This window comes from Anopheles funestus, chromosome X (genome assembly GCF_943734845.2).
Source record: "Anopheles funestus chromosome X, idAnoFuneDA-416_04, whole genome shotgun sequence".
NCBI classification, from domain to species: Eukaryota; Metazoa; Arthropoda; class Insecta; order Diptera; family Culicidae; genus Anopheles; species Anopheles funestus.
Window position 1 is genome coordinate 3,801,923 of NC_064597.1, and position 23,620 is coordinate 3,825,542.

Consider the following 23,620-nt stretch of genomic DNA (forward strand, 5'->3'; position numbering starts at 1 on the left):
TGATATATTTTAATGGGAATTTGTTGCAATTAGTTTCTTTTCACTCAAATAATGCTTTAAATTAAAAAAAGATTAAAAAATCGGAAAAAAAATTTCAAAAAAATTTCAACTCGAAAATTTTATAAGGGGTACCCCTTGCCATTTTTTTGGGAAATTTTGCAAAAAAAAATAAAATTGTTTTATTTTAATGCCAATGGGTTGAAATGAGTTTCTTTTCACTCAAATAATGCTTGAAATAAAAAAAGGAGTGAAATATAAGAAAAAAAGGCAGATTTCACGTGATTTTTAAGTAAATTTTTTGTAAAAATACAAACCTGTGTAATAAAATATCTATAAAATTCCATTATTACATTAAACAGTGACCAATGACAATAGGAAGCATATTCTTTCGACATTCGTTTTTCGGTATTTCAATAAAGCAATAACCATCGACACGAATTAATTATTTTTTCTGTAAATAGTTAAGGTAATATTTTATTATTTTGTTATACTATTGCAACCCCACACATTCGGGTGTAACGCTGCGTGAAGGTTTATTTTTTCCGAATGAAACGTTATAAATCTTATTTACTTTATGGTTTTTGTGACGTTGTTTTTTATAACGTCACATATGTAATTAATGTACCGTCTCTTCTAGAAATGAAATTTAAAAAAAAAACTAGGTGGAAAAATTCGATAAATTTCAATGCTGTATATCTACATTCATATGCTAAAATGGAATAAAATAAAGATAAGCTAAGAGGAAATCAAATGAAAAGGGAAGGGGGCTTATTAACAACTGAGGAGTTTAAGAGTTTAAGAAGCGAAGGTTATAAATTTGTTGTTGTTTCTAATTCATTATTCTTAAGTTGATATATTCCCACAGACCCACGACACTCTATGTAAAGGTTCATTTTTTCCCCGTTGACAGGTTGCTGAGTATGTATCAAATGAGGAGATTAAAACGCTCGCTAGAGTAAAAATAAAAACAGTGAAAATATCTGTTCTTCCCCGATTAGGTTAGGAGTTTGCTTATAGCTTAAAATTGGTTTCTTTTAAAACAAAATATTTGATAAAACTATCAACTAGATTATCTCGATTTGTGGAAAATCGGTTTCGACGAACGTAAACAAAATGGAGACAATTGTTATCTTAAGCGAGTTATCGTTAAGATCTCTCTATAGTAAACTTCCCTCTGTTGTCATGCCCAGCCGCTAAATATAGAAGCGGAGGACGAGACGATGGCACCAACCGATCCAGCGCAGCGAGTTCCTCGATCATTCTCCATTTTGTTTTGTTTTTTTTTTGCATGGTTGCATTACGAGCAGTCGAGGCAAACTGGACGTGTGTTCGTATTGATCTTACTAGCAGAAAATATCCCTTGTGCAGAAACCTCTAACTCTCTCTCTCTCTATCTCTCGCACGCATCGATCGCCACCCTGGGGGGCTCTTACTAGGAGCTTTCTTTCTCTGTCACTTCAATCGATCAAATTAAAAAAAAAGATGGGTATCTACAATCCCCACTAAGTCACTAAGCCTAACGCTAGCTTTTAAAAAAAACTTAACATATGGTTAAGTACTATAAGACCGCCATTAGTGTTACTATTTCGACAGTGGTTACTGTGTGGCATTAAAATTGCGAAAGCGAAGATAAGAAAATCGACCGTTTTGTTAACTTTCCTATCTTCTCTTTCCTCATTTTAATATGATTATAAAATTAAGTAAAATTGTCCTTTAAACTAACGCTTCGCAACTGTCGGCTACGAACAGTTTCGTATTAATACATTGGGACGGAAGAAATAACGTTCCGAACGAAGAGGACGGACTATATGAAGGCGGAGTAGTGCTGGCAAATTAGAGTCTGTGTTACGAGCGTATGTTTCTTCATTTCTTAGTAGTACTACAACCTTGAAGGTGTGTTGTGATCTGCCATGTCCTTGACTTTAATTACCTGCTAGAGGGTTTAGTCAGTTCATCCAACAGGGGATGGGATTTTGCCAAGAAACTTGTCACGTAAAAGACTGATACCGGCAACTAGCTACACCGTCTAGTATGCTTCTAGCATAGTGTTACATCTCTACCATATGACAACTGCTCTTTCCAATAAGATAATTACAACAGCAGCAATAATCTCCATCCAACAACAACACAGCGTTGGAGGTTATTACGAAAACAATCGAAAGCAGCACCCATTATTAAAAAAGAATGTTTTCTTTCTCCTTTTCTTATCCTCTCTCTTTCTCTCTCTCTCTCTCTTTCTCTCTTTCTCTCTCTCTCTTTCTTTCTCTCTCTCTCTCCCTATACTCCTTATTTTCCCATTCATAGATATCACATTCAGGCACGGTATGATGAGGTGAAGTCAAGAGAGCCAACCTCTCCTAACGTTTAAACACCTTCCACCTCCACGTTGGTTCACAACCAGTTTTGGGCCTGCAAAATTTTATGTTCTTCAGCAAGCTCTTTTTACTACTCAAGCTCAATATCTTTCTTTACTGTACAAGATGGCCTTCTACATCCGGGCAGATAGCGTGTGAGGGCAAACAATCACCACCAGCGCAACACGGCAAGAGATTACCGCCGTACCGGCATCTGGAAGCGGGCAAGATAGGTTTCACAATCGGTACAGTAGATTGCCGGCAGGATGCAGTGCTTCTTCCGGCAGAGATTGCACTGGACGGCTTTGGCGGACGGTTTCACGATGGCATTACCGTTGTACGTGGCAATCGGTACGACACGGGTCGGTGGCAGACCGACAACGTTCTGTTGCTGCTGTTGCAGCTGCACGTCCAGCTGCAGCTGATAGTGCTGGGGGGTCGGTGCCTGCTGCTGGCTGCTGTTCGCCGACGGTGAGGGCGATTGTGTACCGGTGGCCGCATCAAGACCACCACCTTTCGTACCCGGCTCAAAGCTCACCTTCTTTTGCGTTGGTTTTGGCTGAAGTGTTGTTGATGGAGAGGTACCACCGTGTTGTAGATGCTGTTGTTGTTGTTGTTGTTGTTGCTGCTGCTGTTGGTTCATCATACCGATCGTGGGTTGATCGTGGTAGATGGATGTCGTCATGCCTTCATACCCGAGCGGTACAGGCACACGTTGATAAGGGGAGGAAGAGGGCGAGACGATGGTGGACTGTTGCGGTGGTTGTTGTTGTTGTTGTTGGACGTAAGGTAGGGACACGTTACCATTGTACGTGGTGTTGAGTTGTGGGAGTTGATGCTGTTGTTGTTGTTGCTGTTGCTGCTGGTACACGTTCAGAGGTTTCGGTGGCTTCTGATATACGTTCGACACCAGCCCGATACCGTTCTGAGGAGGGGTACGCATTGCGGAGGGTGTAACAACACCACCACCAACAACACCACCCATCGTCTGCTGCTGATGCTGAAGCAAGGAGGCTAAATTCTGACGCAGCAAGGTGTTGGAGGCGGGGCTCGAGTTGGTGGTAATGGTTGTTGGGGATGCGGACACTGTTTGATAGCCAACCTGTGGACCGCCATCAAGCATGTGCGGCACGGTCATGTACGGTGAGGCGGAAACACCAGACAGCTGCGATGAGGCACCGGATGTACGACCATCAAAGCTAAGCTCGCTGCCCGTATCACTGCCGTAGAGTCGCTGCTGTTGCTGTAGTTGTTGTTGTTGCTGCTGCTGTTGTTGATGCAGCTGAAGGGTCATGTTGGACGGTACACCGTACAGTGACGGTGTGCTCTTCGTGGGCATTGTTGCACTGAACTGATGCGTCTTGAATATGGTAGCGTTCGCTGGTATGGAGCTGTACTGCTGCTGTTGTTGTTGTGGTTGCTGCTGTTGCTGTTGCTGTTTGTAACTTTCCAGTTCCGGCCCGTTGTTAACAACACCGTAGTACTGCTGCTGTTGCTGCTGCAGCTGTCGCTGTATTTCCATGTTCTGCTTGTGCATGTCGGCCGCGAGTGAGTAGACCGGACCGGTAGACACCGGTGGCAGTGGTGACTGTTTCAGCTGTTGCGTCGGCGATGGTGCCTTGATCGGGTGGTACGTAATGCTGGTTGAAAGTGTCGGCAAACGTTCCTGCATTCCCGTCACGACCGTTGATGACGTTGGTGGTGGTTGGGACTGTGCAGACACGCAACCCTCCCCAGTTCCAGCAGACATTAGTATGGCCGCCGTCGGGTCACTATCGGGGCAGCTGTTTGTTGTAGTTGCGCCGTTGCCACCACCAGCCGTTCGTAGCACACGTTCGAGAATTGGATTCGGTATGAACCCATCATCTTCGTCCTCGTCTGCCGTCGCTACCAGTATGACTTGATCGCAGAAGGAAACGCTCTTCTTCTTCGTACGTCCAGCCGAAACTGGTGCTGCGTCGGAGCAGTGTTGCAGCAGTTGCGACTTGTTGCTGGCTTGGGCAGCACTACCACCGGCACTACCATTGTTGAGCGTTTGCTGTACGACCTGGTTTAACATCTCCACCTCACGGATCTCTTCCTGTATTTGGCTCTGCGCAATGTCGTACCGTGGTTTCGGGAGTTGCATCCGGTACACGACACCAACGTCACGCGGACAGTCAACCACATCGACACCACTGTTGGAGGTATAGTCGGCAACACCTGCACTCGCATCACCCAGCAGCGTGTCCGGTGCCGAGGGAGGTGGTGGTGGTGGGGGTGGAGTTGTACGAGCTGCTTTCTGTTGCTGATCGGCCAGCAGTAACCCACTCATGCCGGTGCGAATGTTTGGTGGATGAAGTTGCTGCTGTTGCTGCTGCAACTGCTGCTGCTGTAGTTGAGATCCAACCGATAGCTTGATCTGTTCGAAACGTGACGCAAGATCACGCACACTGCGTTGATCGCCACCAATCGATGGTGCGGCTGTAACGAGATTGTTGTGCTTCTGTCCTTGTTGTTGATATTGCTGCGCAACGGAACTGGCGCCAGCTTCCCGACACTGTTGCTGCTGCTTCAGTGCGAGCTGCTTCAGCTGCAACTCCTTCAGCCAGATCTCCGAACGTGTCGTTTCGTTCAGTATTTCACTAGTGCTGATCGGATTGTTCGGGTTGCTGACACTATGCTGCAGTTGATGTTGCTGATCCTGCAGATGCTGATATTGTTGTTGTTGCTGCTGCTGCTGAAGTTGCATTTGGTGTTGTTGTTGCTGTAGCTGCTTTGCCTGCAGCTGTGCCAAAATGCTCGTAGTGTTCTGAATGCCAGACTGATTGTGAGACATCGACTGTTGTTGCTGCTGCTGATGCTTCATACCCTGTCCACCGTTTGTGTGCGTTGCAGCCACCTGCAGACTTTGTATTTCGTTCAGCTGTTCGTGCAACGGTTCAAAATCGATGGCAGGTGGTGGGGGCGGAAAGTCCTCGCTTGCCTGCCGCGAATGGCACGTAGTGGAGGGTGGACTCGGATACGGTGGCAGCTCCATCGGTTGATGCTGCTGGTATCGTACGATCGAGTCGACTTCCTCCATACCGACGGTGGACGGTGACGATGGTGGCGGTGGCAGATCCTGCACCTTTACCGGTGACTGTTCCTGGTGCACCAGCGCACAGGTCGTTATGATGGTTTGGCACGAGTCCTCGCTCATGCTGGTGTTGGAGCTCATGGTGGAAAGATTCGACACGTTCGCTTCGTGGAATGGTTTAATGCCGCTCGGCGGATGTGCCGGTAGGCCACTGTTTGCGGCGGCAGCTGCCGCTTCCGTCACGTACTCGAGATGTCGCAGATTGACACCGTTCAGGGGTAGCTTCTGCATCTGCAGCATTGAAGGTGACGCCGAGCTGGCAGACGGCGTGGTGTATGCGTTGGGCGGTTGATGTTGCTGTTGGGCCGTAGACGAACTATTCGAGACGGCAGTGAGTGCGGACCCGATCCGAACCGGTGGTGGTGGTGGCACCTTCGGGATGGACAGCGATCGTCCACTACCGTGGAAGCTCTTACGCATCAGCTTGCTCCGTTCGAGGTTCGGATTCGTGTTCGAGATCGGATGGTAATCGAAGTGACCCTCGGAAAGATAGCCACTGTTCGGGTTGTCCTTCGCGCTTACACTCAACCCAACCGCACTATCGTCCAGCGAGGATCCAAGCGGACCACCAACACCGCCACCACCACCAACACCACCGTCCAGCAGCGATGATTCACCGTTCCCGTTCTCACACCCAGGCCCACCCGCACCCGAACCACCCGTAACGGCCTCAGTAAGATCGGGCATGGAGCGATTTTTGCGCCGTATCAAACCACCCATCAGCAGCTTCCGACGGATCTTGTGCTGCTTCTTGCCCGATTTCGCTTCCTTCTCCTTCCGATCGTTCGCATCCTTTTCCTCCTTGTGCTTTCGCAGTGTATCCTTCGCGTTAACCAGCCCCGGGTCGGTATAGGACGCGCTGGATGCGAGCGCTTTGTTACGATCCTCGCTACGGCTACGCTTTTCCTTCCCATCCTTACCATCCTTATCGCTGGTGACGCGCGAAAACAGGCTGCGACTTTCGCGCTCCGTCGGTGCCTTCAGATCGATCGCCGGTTCCGGCTCAATGTGTTCCGCCTCGATCAGCTTCAGTGTGACCTTCTTCTTCGGCAGTGTCGCGTAGATTTCAATGTTTTTCGAGGGTGAATTGCGCAGTACGCTGCCGGCGGTTGAACCAACCGCTACTCCAGCGGTCGTACCGGCGGTGGTCGATCCGGACAATGCGTGGTGTGCGGATGTACCGACCGTCAGCATCTTTTCCTTGCTGTTCTGTCGTCGATGCTGCAAGGCGCCGCTGCTCGTCAGCACGTGGTACTGCTGCATGGTTTGATGGTGGAGATGTAGCTGCTGCTGTTGTTGCTGCAGCTGTTGCTGCTGCTGCTGCTCTTTAATCATTTCACCACCCTTCTCGATCAGTATGCGACGGTTTAGTGAACGTGCCCGCATCACGCAGGTGTTGTGCTTCATGCGTGCAAACGTCATCGTGTGTGGGTTGCTGTACGGTGCATCCATCGCAGCGCGGGCCTTACTAGCGGCGGCATGGCACAGTACCAGGGCCGTCTCTAGATCGTGCGCATCCTCCAACAGCCGGGACTTTTCCAACAGCTGGTCCGCCTCCATACAAAGCTTCTCACAATCACCGGACAGTACGACGGATTCCGGTATCTTGGTCATCGTCCCATTGCCACACGATGAACCGGACGATGCCATCAGCAGCGAACCAGCCGGTCCAGTCGGTTGGTGCTTCGAAGGGAATGAATCCGTGGACGAAAGTGAGTACGAGTCGTAACCGGCATCATAGAACTGTGCCCCGTTTGTGCCACCGCCGATTGTGCCTAGCCCGTTGCTGGTGGAGTTATTACCACGCGTTGGACTGGCCGGAACACTGCCACCGACCTGACGTTTGCCGACCAGATACAGGTACGGGTTGTCCAGTGTCGTCGAGGAGGATGAAGATGCGGAGTTACGATCACCGCTCCAGTTACCCGAATCGCGACGCCGTGGTTGATTCAGGTGATCCGGCATGGACAGCCCGTCCGGTGAGGAGGCCGTACCGCTTGAGGAGGAGGGCGAAACGTTGGGCATCCCGACGGCAGTACTAGCACCACCCTCAACACCATTCACGTGGTTACGGTTGTAGCTTAGATTTTGCTGCTGATGGTGCTGCTGCTTGTTGGTGCCGTTTGCTAAAATTCTCAGTTGTTGTTGTTGCTGTTGTTGTTGTTGCTGCTGGTCGTGTGTTGATGGGAAGATTTTATCCTGAATGACGGACAAGTTTTGGTACTGTGCGTTCAGCACATTCTGTACCGCTTTACGGCTAATGTAATGTTCCTTTTCCTGGGCATCCTCACTGCTAGCACTACCACCTCCACCACCACCACCACCACCGGTGCCCCCATTTGCCGAGGAGAATATTTTACTCTGTATGACGGTTAGGTTCTGATAGTCACATATGGGAAGTGCCCGGTTCGGAGTAGGTGTGATGGCACGCCGGACATTCGATCCCATGGTAGCCTTTTCCGGGCTGGGCGTAACGGCCCGCCGGTGCTGAGCCAGTGTCGTTAGCTCCTGCTGATGTTGCAGCTGCTGTTGCTGCTGCTGTTGCAGCTGCTGGGGTTGGGGCAGGGCGTACAGCAGTAGCAGCGGCTGATACCGACCGCGGGAACACTTCTCGACCACGCCTTCCCAGCTCGGGCCGACCTCCTTTACGTTCGCATCGTCAAAGTACACCCAAACGCGCAGCTTCGTGTGAAAGAAGAAGGTGGTGTAATGTTTGCCGTAGTACGACACGACACCCACCAGCTCGTGATGTACGGTTTGGGCCCACCGGTGATCCGACACCTGCTGGAACACGTCGCACAGCCGGAGCGTGGTACCGATCGCCTTCAGTACGGCGTGCACCTGGTCCGCCGGTGGCCGTTCCGAGTCCCACACTACACCGATCGATACAACATCAGGCCGATTCAGCAATGCCCGCCGGATACCAATCTTGGCGCCACATGCACTCTGGAAAAGAGATAGAAGGTATAGTAGATCGTTAGTATCTGCTTTCGCGTGTTTGCTCTACTCTCTCTCTCTCTCTGTGAGCAACGCGTTGGAGTAACTCCTCTGTTCCGTTGGAATTTATTTACATATTTATTATTAATTAAAGTGGTTCTTTAAATTGAGAAACACCTACGAAATTGCAGCATGAAATGTAGTGCAGTATGGCTATGGTATTCCGAAACCAGATCTACTAGACCAAGGAACTTCTACCAGCAGAATAAGAAACTTGTGGAGCAGAGGGTTTCTTGTTTTTAAGTACTCTTTTTGGAGTACTTCTTGAACTAAAGATGTCGAGTAATTTCTCCAATTTTCTTGTATGAATGTTTATAGCAACTCTCTTATTGAAAGAATACTTTAGGGCAATTCCCTCAGGTAATTCAATTTTCCTTTCAATGAGCTGTTTTGAGCTTCTACATTTTCTTGTTGAAACATGATATTTCTTTGGAAAAACTTTGGAGCCTGTACTGCAAAACTCCAACGAAATCTCGATTAGACAATGTCCTGCGAAATTGGGTACCAAGAAGTAGTCTAATTCTTCAAGGATATATCTCGTCTATAAATCCATTAGAATCATCCAGATATAACTAAGTTTTGTTGGATAATATTGCAGAATTTGAGAGCGAAAGATACCGCTCCTGTTTTGAATATTTTTGAAGAAGTTGTTTCGAGTGGACGTCAAGTATCTCACAGTGGTACATGTTCCTCCATGTGAATGATATTCGATTTTGCTGTTTTTTTCAACTGGCATGATTGAATACTTCCAGTTCTTTGTTCCAGTGAACGTACACGACAATTTGAACAATATTCTGCATTCGATAGGAAGTTAAATTTACGCACAATAACAAACCCATTAAGGAAATGTTAACGTTAGGCCATATAAAAAAAACCCCAGACATCAATAACATTACATCCAGCAGTGACATTCATGTCTGTAGCTATTTCTCAGGCACTCCACCTATTTAATTGTTGTTGTTGGTTGGTTGGCTCTCACAGTGAAAGACCTTCATCGAAAAGAGAAAAGTTAAAAGCAACAAAGAGTAATCTTCTTTCCACTTCAACTTAAAAACCCAATCGTGTAGGTAACGCACCAGTATAGTACACACTGTTGAGAGTGCACGCGTCTAATGCAGAAAAATGGGTACCTCGCTGGTAGGGTAAAAACGCTGTACGATCACGTTAGCCTTGACAGCCCGACACGGGCTTGTTTTTTATGTTCAATAAAACCTTTCATTCACCGTTCCGTTGGAGGCACTACGCGCGATGCCTCCCCCACCAAAGGTATTGTAGGATTGCATTAATGTTATGATTTAAGAGCCAGACACACTGTACCACGGCAGAGAGCAAGCTAATGTCAGCTCGTACGCGTGTACACACGTCGAGTAGAGCGGGGTGAGCGAGAGACATTGTGTTTAATTTGCATAGCCTCCAGCATTGCAGCATGTTGCATTGAGTGGCGATCATTTAGCCGGACTGGCCTGTACTGCACGACAATGGATGGCCGATCTGTCGGTACCGTGGAATGTCAGTAAGGGTGGGGGGAGAGTAGGCTAGCAGCAAACTCCCAGCTACCGAGTCATTTGTTCTGACTTTTTTTTTTTACTTCACCACCACTTTATAGTATAGTAGGCGAATTTATAGTGGGCTGCGCCTGTTAGAAGACGGCATTGGTACAGCTGTGGCGCCTGTGCAAACAAACAAAGAAATAAGAACGGTGAAGCAGGACAGTGTGTGACGCACACATGAGCAGTGTAGAAGCGAATAAAAAAAAACTCCGCAAAAGCCATCGAATTTTCATGGCCATCTGTGCCCCGATCGATGCTTTCCTTTAGATACCTCGGAAAGCACCTCGACCAAAGGTAACCACGGAAAGCTGAAGAATTATCTTACTACTCACGCACTTCATCTGTGCTTGTGGTTAGGATGGAGGGTGAATGTAAAAAGATGGGGTTTGGGGGGGGTGATCTTTAGCACCTTCAATGTAACACTCGTCGGAAAATCCATCACCATCGACAGTACGAGACAGCATATGTTTGTGTTGAAATACATATCATTGTCCAGGCTACGTTCACAAGATGGTGGAGTGTTTCCAATCCTTGTTAGATGTAATTTTTGCTTCATACGGTAGCGGTAGCAGGCGGGGGGAGGGGGGAAGTAGCATATTGCAAGGTTTCGAAGCGAACGAGGCGCCCTTTCATTTACATTTTAATGCTGACATTGAGAGAAGTGGTAACGGTCACTACAAGAGAGCAACTAGCAAAGCAAAATGCACATCCTCAGCAAATATGCATATGGAAGCATAACGTTGTGGCGCTCTACAACCTTCTCTTTAAACTTTCGCCTTTACTCACAGCGGAAGCGTTGATGACGCTAAGAGTATTGATGTTATTCAATTATTAGTGAAACAATTCCATTTTCAATTATCTTTTTTAATAAACAACAAAAAAAGATAGGGTTCGTCGCTTCTTAGCCTGTTGAAGTCTTTTGTTTTTGTCCAATTTTGTTAGAAGCAATATTTTATTTGAAAATCTATTATTTTCTCCTATATCTATTTCTTATTGTGAGTTACACATTTCAAATTATTTCTTTAATTGAAAATGGATTAAAAGTTTACATTTAAGCAACAGCTTTTAATGACTTTAAATGCTCTAGTCGTGGCAGTCGAGCAGCGAATATTATCTTGATTTACAAAACTCGTTTCACTATTGCAAAAACGGAAATTTTGTCGAATACAGACGGTAATTATTGCTGAGTAGCACCTTAAGATTACCGTCACGGTCAAAATTAAGGTCACCAAATTACTCAAATTTCCAAAAGATTCGGAGAAATATTAAGCATTTGTGTTACATCGCAGATCTTCTATGTAGTTCGAAGCAATTCCAAATAACCAAGAGTACAGGGTTAAAATCAGAATTCAGAATCAGATTAATGAATAAATCATTCAACATTAGAAAACTATAAAACAAATCCGTTTTTTATAGCAAACGGTACATTGACAAGTTTTAACTGACCGGCACCGGACGCGTGCGGAATACAATAAAAAATGGCTGTTTTATTTTAAATAAAGAAAGAATAGAAAAAAAACGAGACAAACAAAAACTTACCGGACAGTCGCGGATGTCACCCATATTGCCCGCGTTACGCAGCAGCTGACCGAACGTGATATTTTGCTGATGTTGTATCGAGAGCGTGTTTTGCGATGTTAGCGCCGAAGCCGACACATAGTGCACCATCTGAAGAAATGAAAGAATAAAGAAGAAAAAAACACATACATGAAATATACACCGAAAGAAAAAGTCCCAAGCGAAGAAAACCGTGGCATAAAATGCGATAGAACAAAGCAGAACCAAAAACTTTTGTGGGAGAATTAGTACGGGGAGATAATGTCGTTTTATGAAAATTTTAGCTGTGTTTTGTGTAAATCACTTCACAGGGAAGTGAAAGAACGAAACAAACAAAAAAGCGGGAACGAAGATAGAGCTGTTAAACGTGTTCATTTTAAAGTCGAAGCTTATCACCCCCCCGAAAAAGGTATTTTATACGCGTTTTGCGTTCGTATTCAGATTGTGTCGCTTCTTCACGGTCGTAAAACGGCCCGAAAGAAGTTGAAGAAAAAAAAACACGCACCGAATGTGAAGAGCGCGAAGGAGGTTTCCATGCTTTCTGGTGTGTGCATGGAAGGTGGTTACCGATCCCGCATTAGCTTGCATTAATTAAAAACGAGTTCATCGTGGTGCGATTCCCGTTAGCATCGCGTAGCCCCCCCCCCCCCACCGATTGTGAGACAGTTAAAAGGCAATGCTTAAGTTATGCTGCGCGCGCTAAAAACTGAACCAAGGAAGAAGAAAAAACAAACACAAATCTCGTCCTATGCCGCACCCGGTGTATGGGGCGTGAAAGGGAGCTCGAATCAGTTTAAGTATGAGGTGTGCGCTCGGTTTGTTTTAAAGAATTTGTGATGATTTTTTTGTTGTTGTTTTTATTGCGAATGAAAGTAGAGATAGTTTATGTGAATATTCGCATAAAAAAATTCAAATTGTTGCTTGTTAGATTTGCATTTTAAGGGTTTATCTTTTGGTTTATTTATAAACAACTGAGCGAATAAAGATTTACAGTGTGTGTTCAAGAATAGAAGAGCTGTAGTATTTTTATATTATTTTAATTATTTTCTGTTCAGAGCATAATTTACTATAATCAAATCAAACACAAAAAAAATTGCAAACAAGCTTTAATAAACAATAATTTTGATGAACAATGACGTGGTCTTATTTTTATGACGCACACTGTAATATTGGCTCTAAAATAGAATTTCACGAGAATTGTTTTGTATTTCTTTTTCTCCTCGATTACACAGCATTTAATTCAACCATGGGCAAGAGCACACAAAAAAAAGATGGCGAAAAGAAAACAAACAAAACCCATGCATGCTGTATTAGTTACACCTAGCGACAGCGATACGGAATGTTGTGCCGTAGTGCTTACTTAACGCTTCCGCTCATGTTCCGGCTAGGGAGAAACGATAACTGCTACGGTAAGCATAAACTGTAACAAATGCATGGCAACACTTACCTGAGTAAATGGTAGCTTCTCCGAATTGGCACCACACTCGCACACGCTCTGCTCGACGACCCGCATTGCAAAACGCTGATGGGCGACGCACTGTGCTGCCTCGCAGCTATCGCTATCCACCGGCGAGAGATGTTGGTGGACGCGGTGCAGCAACAGCTCGAAGCATTCTGCCGCATCGCCCAGACAGCCGAGTGGGAACCGACGGCCGGCAAGCGGTCCGCTGGCTAGCGCCCGACGCAGCGGTTCCGGACATAGCGCTGGTTCCGAGCTGGTTTGCAGTTGTGAAAACAATTCCTATGGGAAAAAGGGGGGAGACACGGAAAAGCGAATTAGTTTGGAGCAAACATTTGGAAAGAACAAGCTTATAACTTGTAAATCATTCGTTGTTTTGGTGTGTTTAATTATAATTCGTAAAAAGCAAAAAAAAGTAACCACAAAGACCACGAAGGGAATTTGGACCCTCTGTGGAGGTATGTGGTTAGACGTTCAATTTGACGGTGAAACTCACAACAACCGCATCGATGCAGGACAGATACTCGTAGTGCTGTTGTTGCTGCAGCTGATGCAGCTCGTTCTCGATCTTAACTCGTTGGAGCAACTCCTGATGATACTGTGCCGCCTGTTGCTGCTGTTGATGCTGCTGTTGATGCTGCTGTTGTTGCTGCTGTTGATGCTGTTGTTGCTGATAACTTCCCCAGCAAGGATGTCCATCAAATCGGCCACTCTCCTCATTAGCGTCCCCCGGCGGCTGATGGTCAACACTCATGCCACCGGGACTCCGATGATCCTTCGGCAATGTTGCGCTGTTCCCCTGCGTACTACCCGACCGTCCGTAATGGGTCGGCTGTAGACTAGGGCTAGCAGCAGCAGCAGCACGTGCCTTAACCTCACCTACCGCACTCGTCGCCGCCTGCTGCGATTTGTTCGTAGAAGCGCGAGAGTCGGTAAAGCTTGCCCCGGCACCCTCATCACACTTTTTCACCGGTGCCTGATCCTTCCGTTTGTACCGAAACTTTATCATTGTTTTTGGTGCACTTCACTACACTGTTTAGGACTGCTTACCATTTAAAACTGACCAATAGGGCAAAAACCAAAAAAACGATAAGCACAATGTATTTTTTTTTCACCGATAAGCATGAGTAATTGTGTCTTTTTAACTTTCTCCCAAGTATTTACTTCCTTTCCGGCCTTTATGTGCGCATACACTCATCTGTGTGGTATGTTGCCCTTTTTTTTCCCCAATGTTTCGCGCACTCCTCGCATAAGGAATGAATCATAACACCGGAACGGAAATCCCATCGCATTCCTTAACCCATGACAGGTAGAAGGCCACAGAAACAGATTGCACCACACACACAGACACGTTTTTTGCAAAAAAATCCAAAGTTCGTCGCTTATACAAGCGCGCAAGTCTTTCGTTCGCGCCGAAGGTACTGAGAGCGCAACGCACCGATGTTGGTCGATAATTTGCGTTAATTTTTCACCATTCCAATTAAATTGTTATTAAACGGGAATGGAATTTATAGGTGGCTGTGTTTTGTATGCGGTAGCTAGGTAAATAATAATCTCTTGCCTCCGTGGTTGGTTCGATCTTAAAATCCAACATTATCTCACTGCACAGATGCGCCCGTTATCGGAACGAAGAGTGGGGAGGATTGAATTAAAGAAGACTTTATTTTGCACTTATCTACATTTGCAATTTAATTACACAAAATCGTCCCGTTCGTCCACTCACGGTTGTAGTTGAAGATGGGCTTTACGATATTGGTCAGGTTTGGAGTGATCTGATAAGCCGAACGGCGGGATTATTAAAAGTCGAAAAAAAGTAGATGTAAAAACCAAGATGTCGATAGAAACGTGTTTTGTAGGTGCGTGTGCGTGTATGTTATATTTATTTTTTCGTTTCGTTCACCTTCTCGCCTATCTCACTTATCATGTGCACTCTTTAATGTTCCAGATAGGACCGTTAAGGTGGGTACGAGACTGGTACCGGTCTTGAGGCATTTTTATTCCCGGCTTAGTCGCTTAGAATGGGATCGTTAGGAGGGAGGGAGGGCCGGGGGGCCTTGTACTATCGAGATGCATTATGTGGCAATGCGATAAAAGCGCATTAGTACCTGGCAAGCGAGTCGCATTCACATTGCGAGTCCAACCATACCGGTCCATAATTAAGGCATTTTAGTTGACTTTTTTATTTATTTTTTTTTTTTTTGGTACAGAAATAGTATCTTTGGTGAGCAAATAGAAGAAAAAACAAACACACAAACACACACACTATTTATCGTAGTGGCCTATCCCACCCCAGCACGCTAAATGCCGTATGTTTGATTGGTGCTATGGTGCCGGGGTGCGGTTTTTAGCATTTAAATGGCGCCTGGAAGCAAAAAAAGCCCCCCCCCCCGACCGGGGGTGCGCATGTTGCTTGGTGGCTGCACGGATTGACTTGACGGTGGTTGATGGATGTCGGTGGCCACTGCCAATCGGGTTTCCTACGGTGAAGGGGAATGTATCTACCACACAGATTGCCGCCTCAAAGCGCACCTTGAACAGGGAAAGACACTACTATATGACCCCGATTTCTGTCTACTTCTCTACCGTTTTGCACACACACACACACACACACACACGCGCAGACGCACATACACAAACACATGCGGGAGATAAAGTCCTAATGCGCCCTCGGTGTAAATTGCATATCACAATCGGAACAAAAAAGGAGGGGGGAGGGGGGGGGGGGGAGATGCATGAGTCATGTGTGAGCGGGGTGGGGTCCGCGGATTTGTACGGCACATGAACCGACCCGTTCTGGGTCGCTGGGTGAGCATCAGTTTTGCCGGGAAAAATGGACGGATCGGTACCCAACATAAAAGTCAACCGAGAGCACTCCCCAAAGCGTCGCCCCATTTCCGTTTCTTTTTTTTTTTTTGCTTCTTCAAGCAAACATTATAAACGCGTGTTGTGAGTGTTTTTTTCTGTCTCTCTCTGTCTCGCTCTCTTGGTCTTGTTCGCTTGAAACTAAACATCAACACCGGTACCGGGAATGGTAAGACGTGTACGTTTGAAGTAGGCGAGGGTGTGCATAAGCTCGCACACCATACCCCCCCCCCCCCCCCAGGAGACAGAAGAGATCGAAGAAAGAGAGGAGTTGTTTTTTTTTTATTTTGTTGTATCTTCTGGTCCTTGTTTCTGTTTGATTTTCTGCTTTTCTGGCCCCGAGACGCTCAAATCGTGTGAGCATCGGGGTAGTTCCCGTTTTCTTCTATGCCTTCTCGGTGCTTCTCGGGGATGCAGGAGCGCACATACACATGCACACAGTAAACACACACACAAAAGGGATCGCATCCATTTCCCCATAGCAGGTGTTGTTCTCATCGCAACGCTTTCACGATCGACGAATCTCTCTCTCGGCCTATAACAATGGTACCAAGAACTGACTCACACAATCACACACACACGCGCGCACATAGCCACTAAAATGAAAGGCCTCTGTTCTAGGTTTGTTTTTTTTTAGTTTTTTAAAACCCTACGAACCACAGAAGCCAGACAAGAAGTGAAGCATCTTGGCAAAGATTTCTTCGAAAAATAAAAATGGAAATTAAATTTCACAACACAAACCGAACAAAATGTCACTAAAATGTACTTCACAAAAAAAAGAGTTGCTAAACAAAAAGCAAAGCTACTAATAACCACTAATCCACAACTGCTAAGTACACACGTTTTGTTTCTTCGCACGATGCAGCGACTAAAGCCGCGTGCGACTTGATACGTGGGTTCGTCACCTAGCGCGCATTGAATGCAGGTGCAAAAATCACACGCTCCGTATGCTTTCGTGCTAAAACTCCGCATCCGAATGGTGGCCCGCACGTTCGCTCACACCTTGCAGAGCTGCCGAACTAACTGCGGATCGGATGCAAAATGTACTAAGTTCATTTTGAGGTGGTTCTTTTTTCCTCTCCTTATGCTTCTTGCCCGCTTGCCTCTCCCAACACAACACATACAACAGAAAACTCAACGCGCTCACCACCACCAGCCTACACGGAACGAATGAATTCTGTTCGCTGTACCACCGATCGGACAACCCACCAGCGGGCTCGATTCGAGCAGTTCGAGCTACCCGAGGGGAGGGCAACAAAACTAAAACCCGAACTCGGGCCACGAACTCGATCACGATCTTCATGGTTGAAGTAAAATGGAGTTAGTTGAAAATCAGAGAAAGAGCAACAGAAGGAAAGAGAGATAATCTTAGCTGCTCTCTCTCTCTCTTTTAATGCGCTGCTTTCTGGCTTAAGTTGAGAGTTGCATACGTAACCCACCTTAAGAAAGTACACGAACGAAGTTCGAAATTCGAACTTCGAAAAGGTTCGAACTCCGACAACAAAAAAAAGTAATATACCAATTCTATTCCTTTTTCGCCCCCCACCCCCCAACCACCCCTCCCTTTCGCCGCCATCTTGGTTTCTCTTGAAGCTTTTCTTTGCACGAAGCAGAAAAAAAACAAACCTCTTAAAATCGTGTTTTATGATCCCCTTCTCCTCTTGGAGTTGTACTTCCCCACCACGCGCTTCAATCTGCTATAAACGATCACGTCTCTTTGTACCATTCTGGAGACTGTGGAATTAAAAGCTCCGTATTACATTCGTTACTACAGTGTGTCCAAAAGCAGACAGAAGGAAAGAGAGAGAGAAAGAAAGGGTAATAGAAAGAGAGATCGAGCTACGTGCTTTGGTCAATCTTTAAGAAAAAAGAGAAAACGACAAAAACTCGTTTCTGCTTCAAGTTGAACAACTTTCCGCTTCTTCTTGGCCGTGTTCTTACTGTGTCTCTTTTTTCGCTCGATTTCAAACTTCCATCGGCTTCGTGTTTCGCTGCGTTTTTATTTTTTTTTACTGCTTCTTGTGCACGGCTGCTTGTTCTTTACAGGCTAACCTCACATCTTAGTCACACTGGGGGGAAACATTGGTTTAAGGGGGGGAAGCGGAGAGATGAAGCGCTTTTTTACTCCATCTCCCGTCCACCCTTCCATGGAAGTTCCTAGCAGTAGTCTCGTTTTACTGGCGACCCCCCAACAGAAGAAAAAGGGGGGAGCTGCTAATAAAGTTGCTTTGTTTTTTGTTCCCTTACCCTAGCAAAGTTCCTTTTTTTTCTTGTTGTGTCTTTAAATACGTTCTCTCTCTCCGCACACGCTATGATATCGATTCTTTAACCTTTCGAGATTCTTGTTGCGTGTTTTCTTCGTGATCCTCAGTGTCTTTTACAGTTCTTTCTTCTTGTTTCCTTTGTGCTAGTGTTGTGTTGGTATTCTTTATCTTGCTTTTTCTCTTTTTCTCTCTTTTTCCTTCTCTTTCTTTTCGCCCTTATACCTGTTCGAGACTTTTGCACCTTTCTTCCATCAACCTTCTGCCTGTCCTGTAGAGCGAACGGGTGTGTGTGTAGCACATCAATCAACCTCTTCTTGATGTCCCTTCGGTCGGTGGGTTCCCCCCCGGGGCCGTATACGGTTTGGGTAAGGTTGAGCCTACGGAGCCTTTGTATAATGTGGCACTTTTAAAACCACTGACTCGACTAAAGCCTCGGTTGTACGGGCGAATCGTAAGCTGACGGTTGTCTGTGTACGTGTGTTCCCTCATTTAGACAAGTTTTGTTTTTTTTTTCATTCTCATCCACCATGTTTGAGGATGCGAGAAATCAACAAAGATCACGTACTGGTACTGTTAGGATTAGCTTCTAAAATATGCTTTTTTTCTGTACAACTTTATAGGGATTAAATAATTAAATTCGATCTTAAGTTCACTTTATATAGAAAAACACGTCTACTAATAAAAAAAAGTTGCCACCAGGCGCTTTGTGTAAAATTATGGCGGACTATCGAAACACACCATTGCACGGTGGTGAGTAAAGCTGCAAACTCACCACCAAGCGCACCGTTACCAGCAGAACCCGTTTCGAGCTTTTGGGACGCGTTTAAAGAGCTGCCATTCGCATGTCGATGGTGAATTTGCGCGTGTTGAGTTTAGGTGTGAAGCTTTTTAAGAATGAAGTTTTTTTTCCTTTTAGACGCTTAATAAACCTAATCTGATAATCTTTTTTTATATATAGGAGACTAGTCTATCATATACATTTTTCACTAATATTATGATACAATGTGGAAGGTTTACGAATTCCGTCGAGATTCCAGTTTTATTTCCTGTCCTCTGTACGTTATTATTGCACCAATCCACTTTACAGGCTTGAGAGGATTATTGTAAAGGAAAAGGGAAACATAACCTCGCACCTCTGCACAGGGTGCGTGTCAATCCGGGCTAGGTCATTTTCAGTGACGACCCCGAAGGTGTACATTCAGGATGCCGTTGGAACACAGCACACGGCGGACGTCTCCAGTGCCTCCGGGTCGCAGGTTCAGTAATTACACCGTCTCGGTCTATCTTCTGGCGGTCGTCTTCGCTGCACAGATTGCCCATTCGCCCGACAATCCGGTCCGGTGCGCACAGGTATTGATCCTCAATCCAACGGATATCGTCATTTTGTATTCACTGTCACGCACTTCCTTCGGCGCAGGCAAAAATTTTTGTTGTTCCCCTCATCCTTCCTTTCACGTACATCGTTCGGTGCCGTCGCTCATTAAACCTCCTTAAAGATCCTTTTCCTCTTTCCATTTTATCCGATTGTGTTGTGTATTGAATTCTAATGTTTCAAGACATTCCAGCGTATGTTATTATGCGCATTAGGTTGGGACATTAGCTGAGAATATTTGCTTTTGTTCGAACGTAACCTGTGTTCGATGAGCATTTTTTTCATAAGTTTAGATATTTAATAATTCTTCAATACACGGTTTGGTACATAGTTTAAAACACAAAAGCTCTAATACTAATGCAAAATGTAGCTTACACTACATCGAAAACAAATAACTTGCATGCTACCTTCTGCAAGAAACGGGACAACTTTGAAATTATTTCCCACCCACAAACACACCTCAAACGCATAGTTTTGACGAAGGTAAAACAATTTCTCTATACGGCAAATAATGCCCCAATCGACTTTCGGAAACTTCCAATTTCGTTTGACCGAGATTACGCTCACACACACAGCCATGCATCGAAAGTGTTGAATCATGTTTCGACCGCACGGTTTATCCCGTATCAAAGCAGCAACAGTTACAGGGGTATGTTGCTTATTTTTTTTTTGTTAACCTCTGCGCCTGTATGTGTTGGTAAGAGATTATGATGAGAATTCCTCAACATGGCCCTGTAAATGCCCACATGCCAACGTGTATGGCGAAAGGTGGCTTTTTGGGCAGGCTTAGCGGGCCAAACGGTGCACTAAGCATAGCACTAAGCACAGCATACGAGCGACTTAATACTCCCATATTTGTAAATAAATCTACCATCTGCAATCACGGTTCATAGTACGCTGAAAACACGTCAGTAAATGGGTTGGATATTAATGATTGATTGAATTTAGAAATCATCGAAATTCCTCACATAACCTAAGAGAAGTTTCAAAACCAACCACTAGAGGGCGCGTTAAGCGTGTTTGCTCGCATCCACCAACACAAAGACACAAAGAGCTGTTTAAGCGTTTCATGCTGAAAATGTTAACCGCCTGAAGTTATACTATTAGGACCGCGAATGGAGAATTTTACTCTCTTTGTCGATTTTATCAGGCCGTAACGAATGAATTGATTTATTGCATTAGATTAATAACATTACGGTTTAAAATAATTCTTATACAAACTATTAGTAAAACAAATTTTCTTATTGCAACGAGTTTTTTTTCTTAAATTATTTTACCTCTAATAAGTGATCATAGTTTCGTTTTCAAATAATTTTAAACATAATTGTAACCATTTAATATAAAATCTAATATTGATAAGAATATTTTTTCTTTAAACTTACCTTCAAAGCACAAAAGATGCAGTCCGGACCTCCGCAGTCATGTGTTTGTAGCTGCCGAAACGAGCGCCGGAAAGCGTCTAGATGCCATAGCACCTATTTCAGTTAAATACACACACACACATACATACATCCATAAATGATGTTTAGAACGTTCGTGCACACACATAGAATAGAAAGGAAAAGAGAAAAAAAGGAGATTAATTTAGTTTGGTCATGAAACATAAGAAGGAAAATCTAAAATCAACAGTTACATTTTAAGAAAACTGGTTGACTTTCATATTCAATTATGATGTTAATTAAAAAATAAATCAATTTATACACTGAATTCATGCTAAATAGTACATCAATTTAAAGAAAAACGCTTAATATTAAAAATCGAAGGGTTCGTCGCTTATTATTTGTACGTCAAGTCTTTTGTTTTGCTATTCTTTCTCTGAGCGTTTCGGGCCGGTATTTTAACCGTATTGTAGTGAGATTTCTTCAAAAAAAAAGAAGAAGAGGAAGAGATTCAATAACAACAACAAAACAAAAGAATAATCACTCTGCACTTCCTCATTAGCCAAAGGTTGTTTTTCAATAAGTATAAGCTTATGACAGCAGATGTTCCAGTAACGTCCGGTTGCTTATTTTCTTCATTCGCGCGCACCTGCCGCGATGCAGAGCATTTGCGTTACGGTGTTACGGAAAAAGGGAAAACGTGAAGGAAAAAAAAGAAGCGAGGCAAAGGAGACATATTGCTGTAACTTTCAACAGTATGGTGCAATTTGAAACCTTAATGGTTCGGTACGTATGAGCGTATATTACACTATGCAGTACCAGAATTGATCGAGTGAAACGAAACATTTCATCTTGCGATGAACGGTTGATGCGGTTCTACTTGGTTTTGTGTGTGTATGTGTGGATAGACAGAACGTAAGATGTACATTAGTTTAGACATTACCTTGCACGTTTGAAAAAATGCTCCAATCGGGTTGATTTGCTGCAGTAACATTATGGCGGTTTTTGATTTTTATTTTCTGTAGCACGATTTGTTTTTTTCTATGCAAAAATTTTTCACTGTTGTTTTGCTAATAGTTCGTTTTATTCACAAACAAACTGTTGATGGTTTTGTGTGTTTATTTTTATCATTCTTTGGAACAAATAACAGTCTTCGTCTTCGACAGCACATCCGGTATAAACATTCAACAACGCACTCGTGACACACGAAATAATGTCTTTTTGGAAACACGTGCATCTAGCATGTGAAACATCGGTAGTGTAATTTTATTACACCGGCACGCACACCAAATAAAGTGGTGGTAGTAAACGAACGGCACTTGTTCTTGCCCTTTTCTTCTTCAATTAATCATTCCCTTCCGGGGCAAAGCATGGTTCCGCATGATGCGCTCAGACGCTTGTTGGTAGTTGCACTTGCAGCCGTGATGGTTTCTTTCCCATGTTCGTTTAAATGTTTTGTTGAGTGTAGAAACATTTTGATTGCTGTTTGCTTTTGCAGGTTGTACATCGAAACTAATGTCTTCACCCTGCCATGGATCGGTGCATTTGTGCGAGATTTATTGTTTGCTCTCGTACGACACATTTGAGCGGTGGTTGGTTTTGCTGATAAATACAAACTGTATCATTTGCATCGGTACACATTTTTGCGGCTAAACCAAGCACACGCGCATCAACACAAACAAACACATCCTCGTGGTAATTACGGCTAATGGATGCCATGGTAAAGGGCGTCCCACTGAGTAAAGAATTTAAACGTGCTCTACCGATTGCATACCATCAGGCTGTTACATAAAAACACGATGCGTTTCACGAAACGCTTCAATTAAATGCTCCACTGCTGTCTCAACCCTGCGCATGTGTATGTGTTTCTCCCCTGCTTAATCTTTTTCACGATCTTTCGTTTATATGCTGCGGGCTGGGCGGCTTTATTTGGGATCCGAAAAAACGAATCTCACCCACTCTCCTGTATACAAACACGCACATCACACACTAAACATCAACGCTACACCACGCACACACACTAGTGTAATAATCACGTCGCTGAGCGCCATAAAATCGGCACATAAAAATAACGCAGCTGACACGAAACACGTCTTAAGATCATGTTGGTCATCTGAAGACTGATCATGCTTTTGGGGGAGATCTGAAGACGGCGTACGATCGAGCACACACCGCGCACTCCCTGTTCTCTAGTTCGTGTACCGAAGGGGGGGGGGGGGAGAGGGAGTGAAACCAGGTGAACCGACCAAACGAGGGAACGAATGGATCAAGATCGAGAGAAACAGAGAGAGAGAGCGAGAGAGATAAATAACGAAGCAACCCCGTTTCAACAAAGCGTGCTCTGGAAGCAAAAGCTGGTATGTATGCAGCCGCACAAGAAGAAGAAATATGCTTGTGCGGCTAGAAGGTATATATGTCTGTGTGTTTGTTGATGCTTGCTTGAGATGCTACGCTCTGTGAGGTTACAGAGCCGAGGTGGATGGGATGGGATGGTCGGTGCGAAGAAAAAGCTCTAACAATACGTGAAACTCGCAAAGCATGTAACCCGCTTCTACAGCGCAGCGTCACGTCTTAACATATAGCGTAGAGCATAACGTAGGGCGAAGAAGAAGAACAGCAAGAAGCAAACAACAAGCGAACAAGAGGGCAGCAGGCCCAGGCAGGGAAACAGGTAGCTCAAGACGAAAGGTTAAGCCGAGACGCGTACC

The 23,620-nt window shown here is 44.9% G+C and overlaps 1 protein-coding gene across 6 annotated transcripts; it reads right to left on the minus strand.

Moving 5' to 3' along the window:
• Nucleotides 1–442: 442 nt before the first annotated feature.
• On the minus strand, nt 443–23,106 carry LOC125762428 (uncharacterized). 6 transcript variants are annotated; one of them, XM_049424525.1, is made up of 6 exons: nt 16,803–17,203; nt 16,639–16,682; nt 13,532–14,094; nt 13,024–13,317; nt 11,559–11,687; nt 443–8,418 (listed from the first exon to the last, which is right to left on the minus strand). In XM_049424525.1, the coding sequence occupies exons 3-6, from the start codon at nt 14,042–14,044 to the stop codon at nt 2,551–2,553; spliced, it is 6,804 nt and encodes a 2,267-aa protein (XP_049280482.1). In that variant the 5' UTR covers nt 14,045–14,094; nt 16,639–16,682; nt 16,803–17,203; the 3' UTR covers nt 443–2,550. The 6 variants fall into 6 exon arrangements, with proteins under 6 accessions (XP_049280482.1, XP_049280509.1, XP_049280499.1 ...); XM_049424552.1 differs by lacking the exons at nt 13,532–14,094; nt 16,639–16,682; nt 16,803–17,203 and adding exons at nt 20,916–21,008; nt 21,856–23,106; XM_049424542.1 differs by lacking the exon at nt 16,639–16,682 and having other exon boundaries at nt 17,022–17,203.
• Between the last annotated feature and the right edge of the window lie 514 nt (nt 23,107–23,620).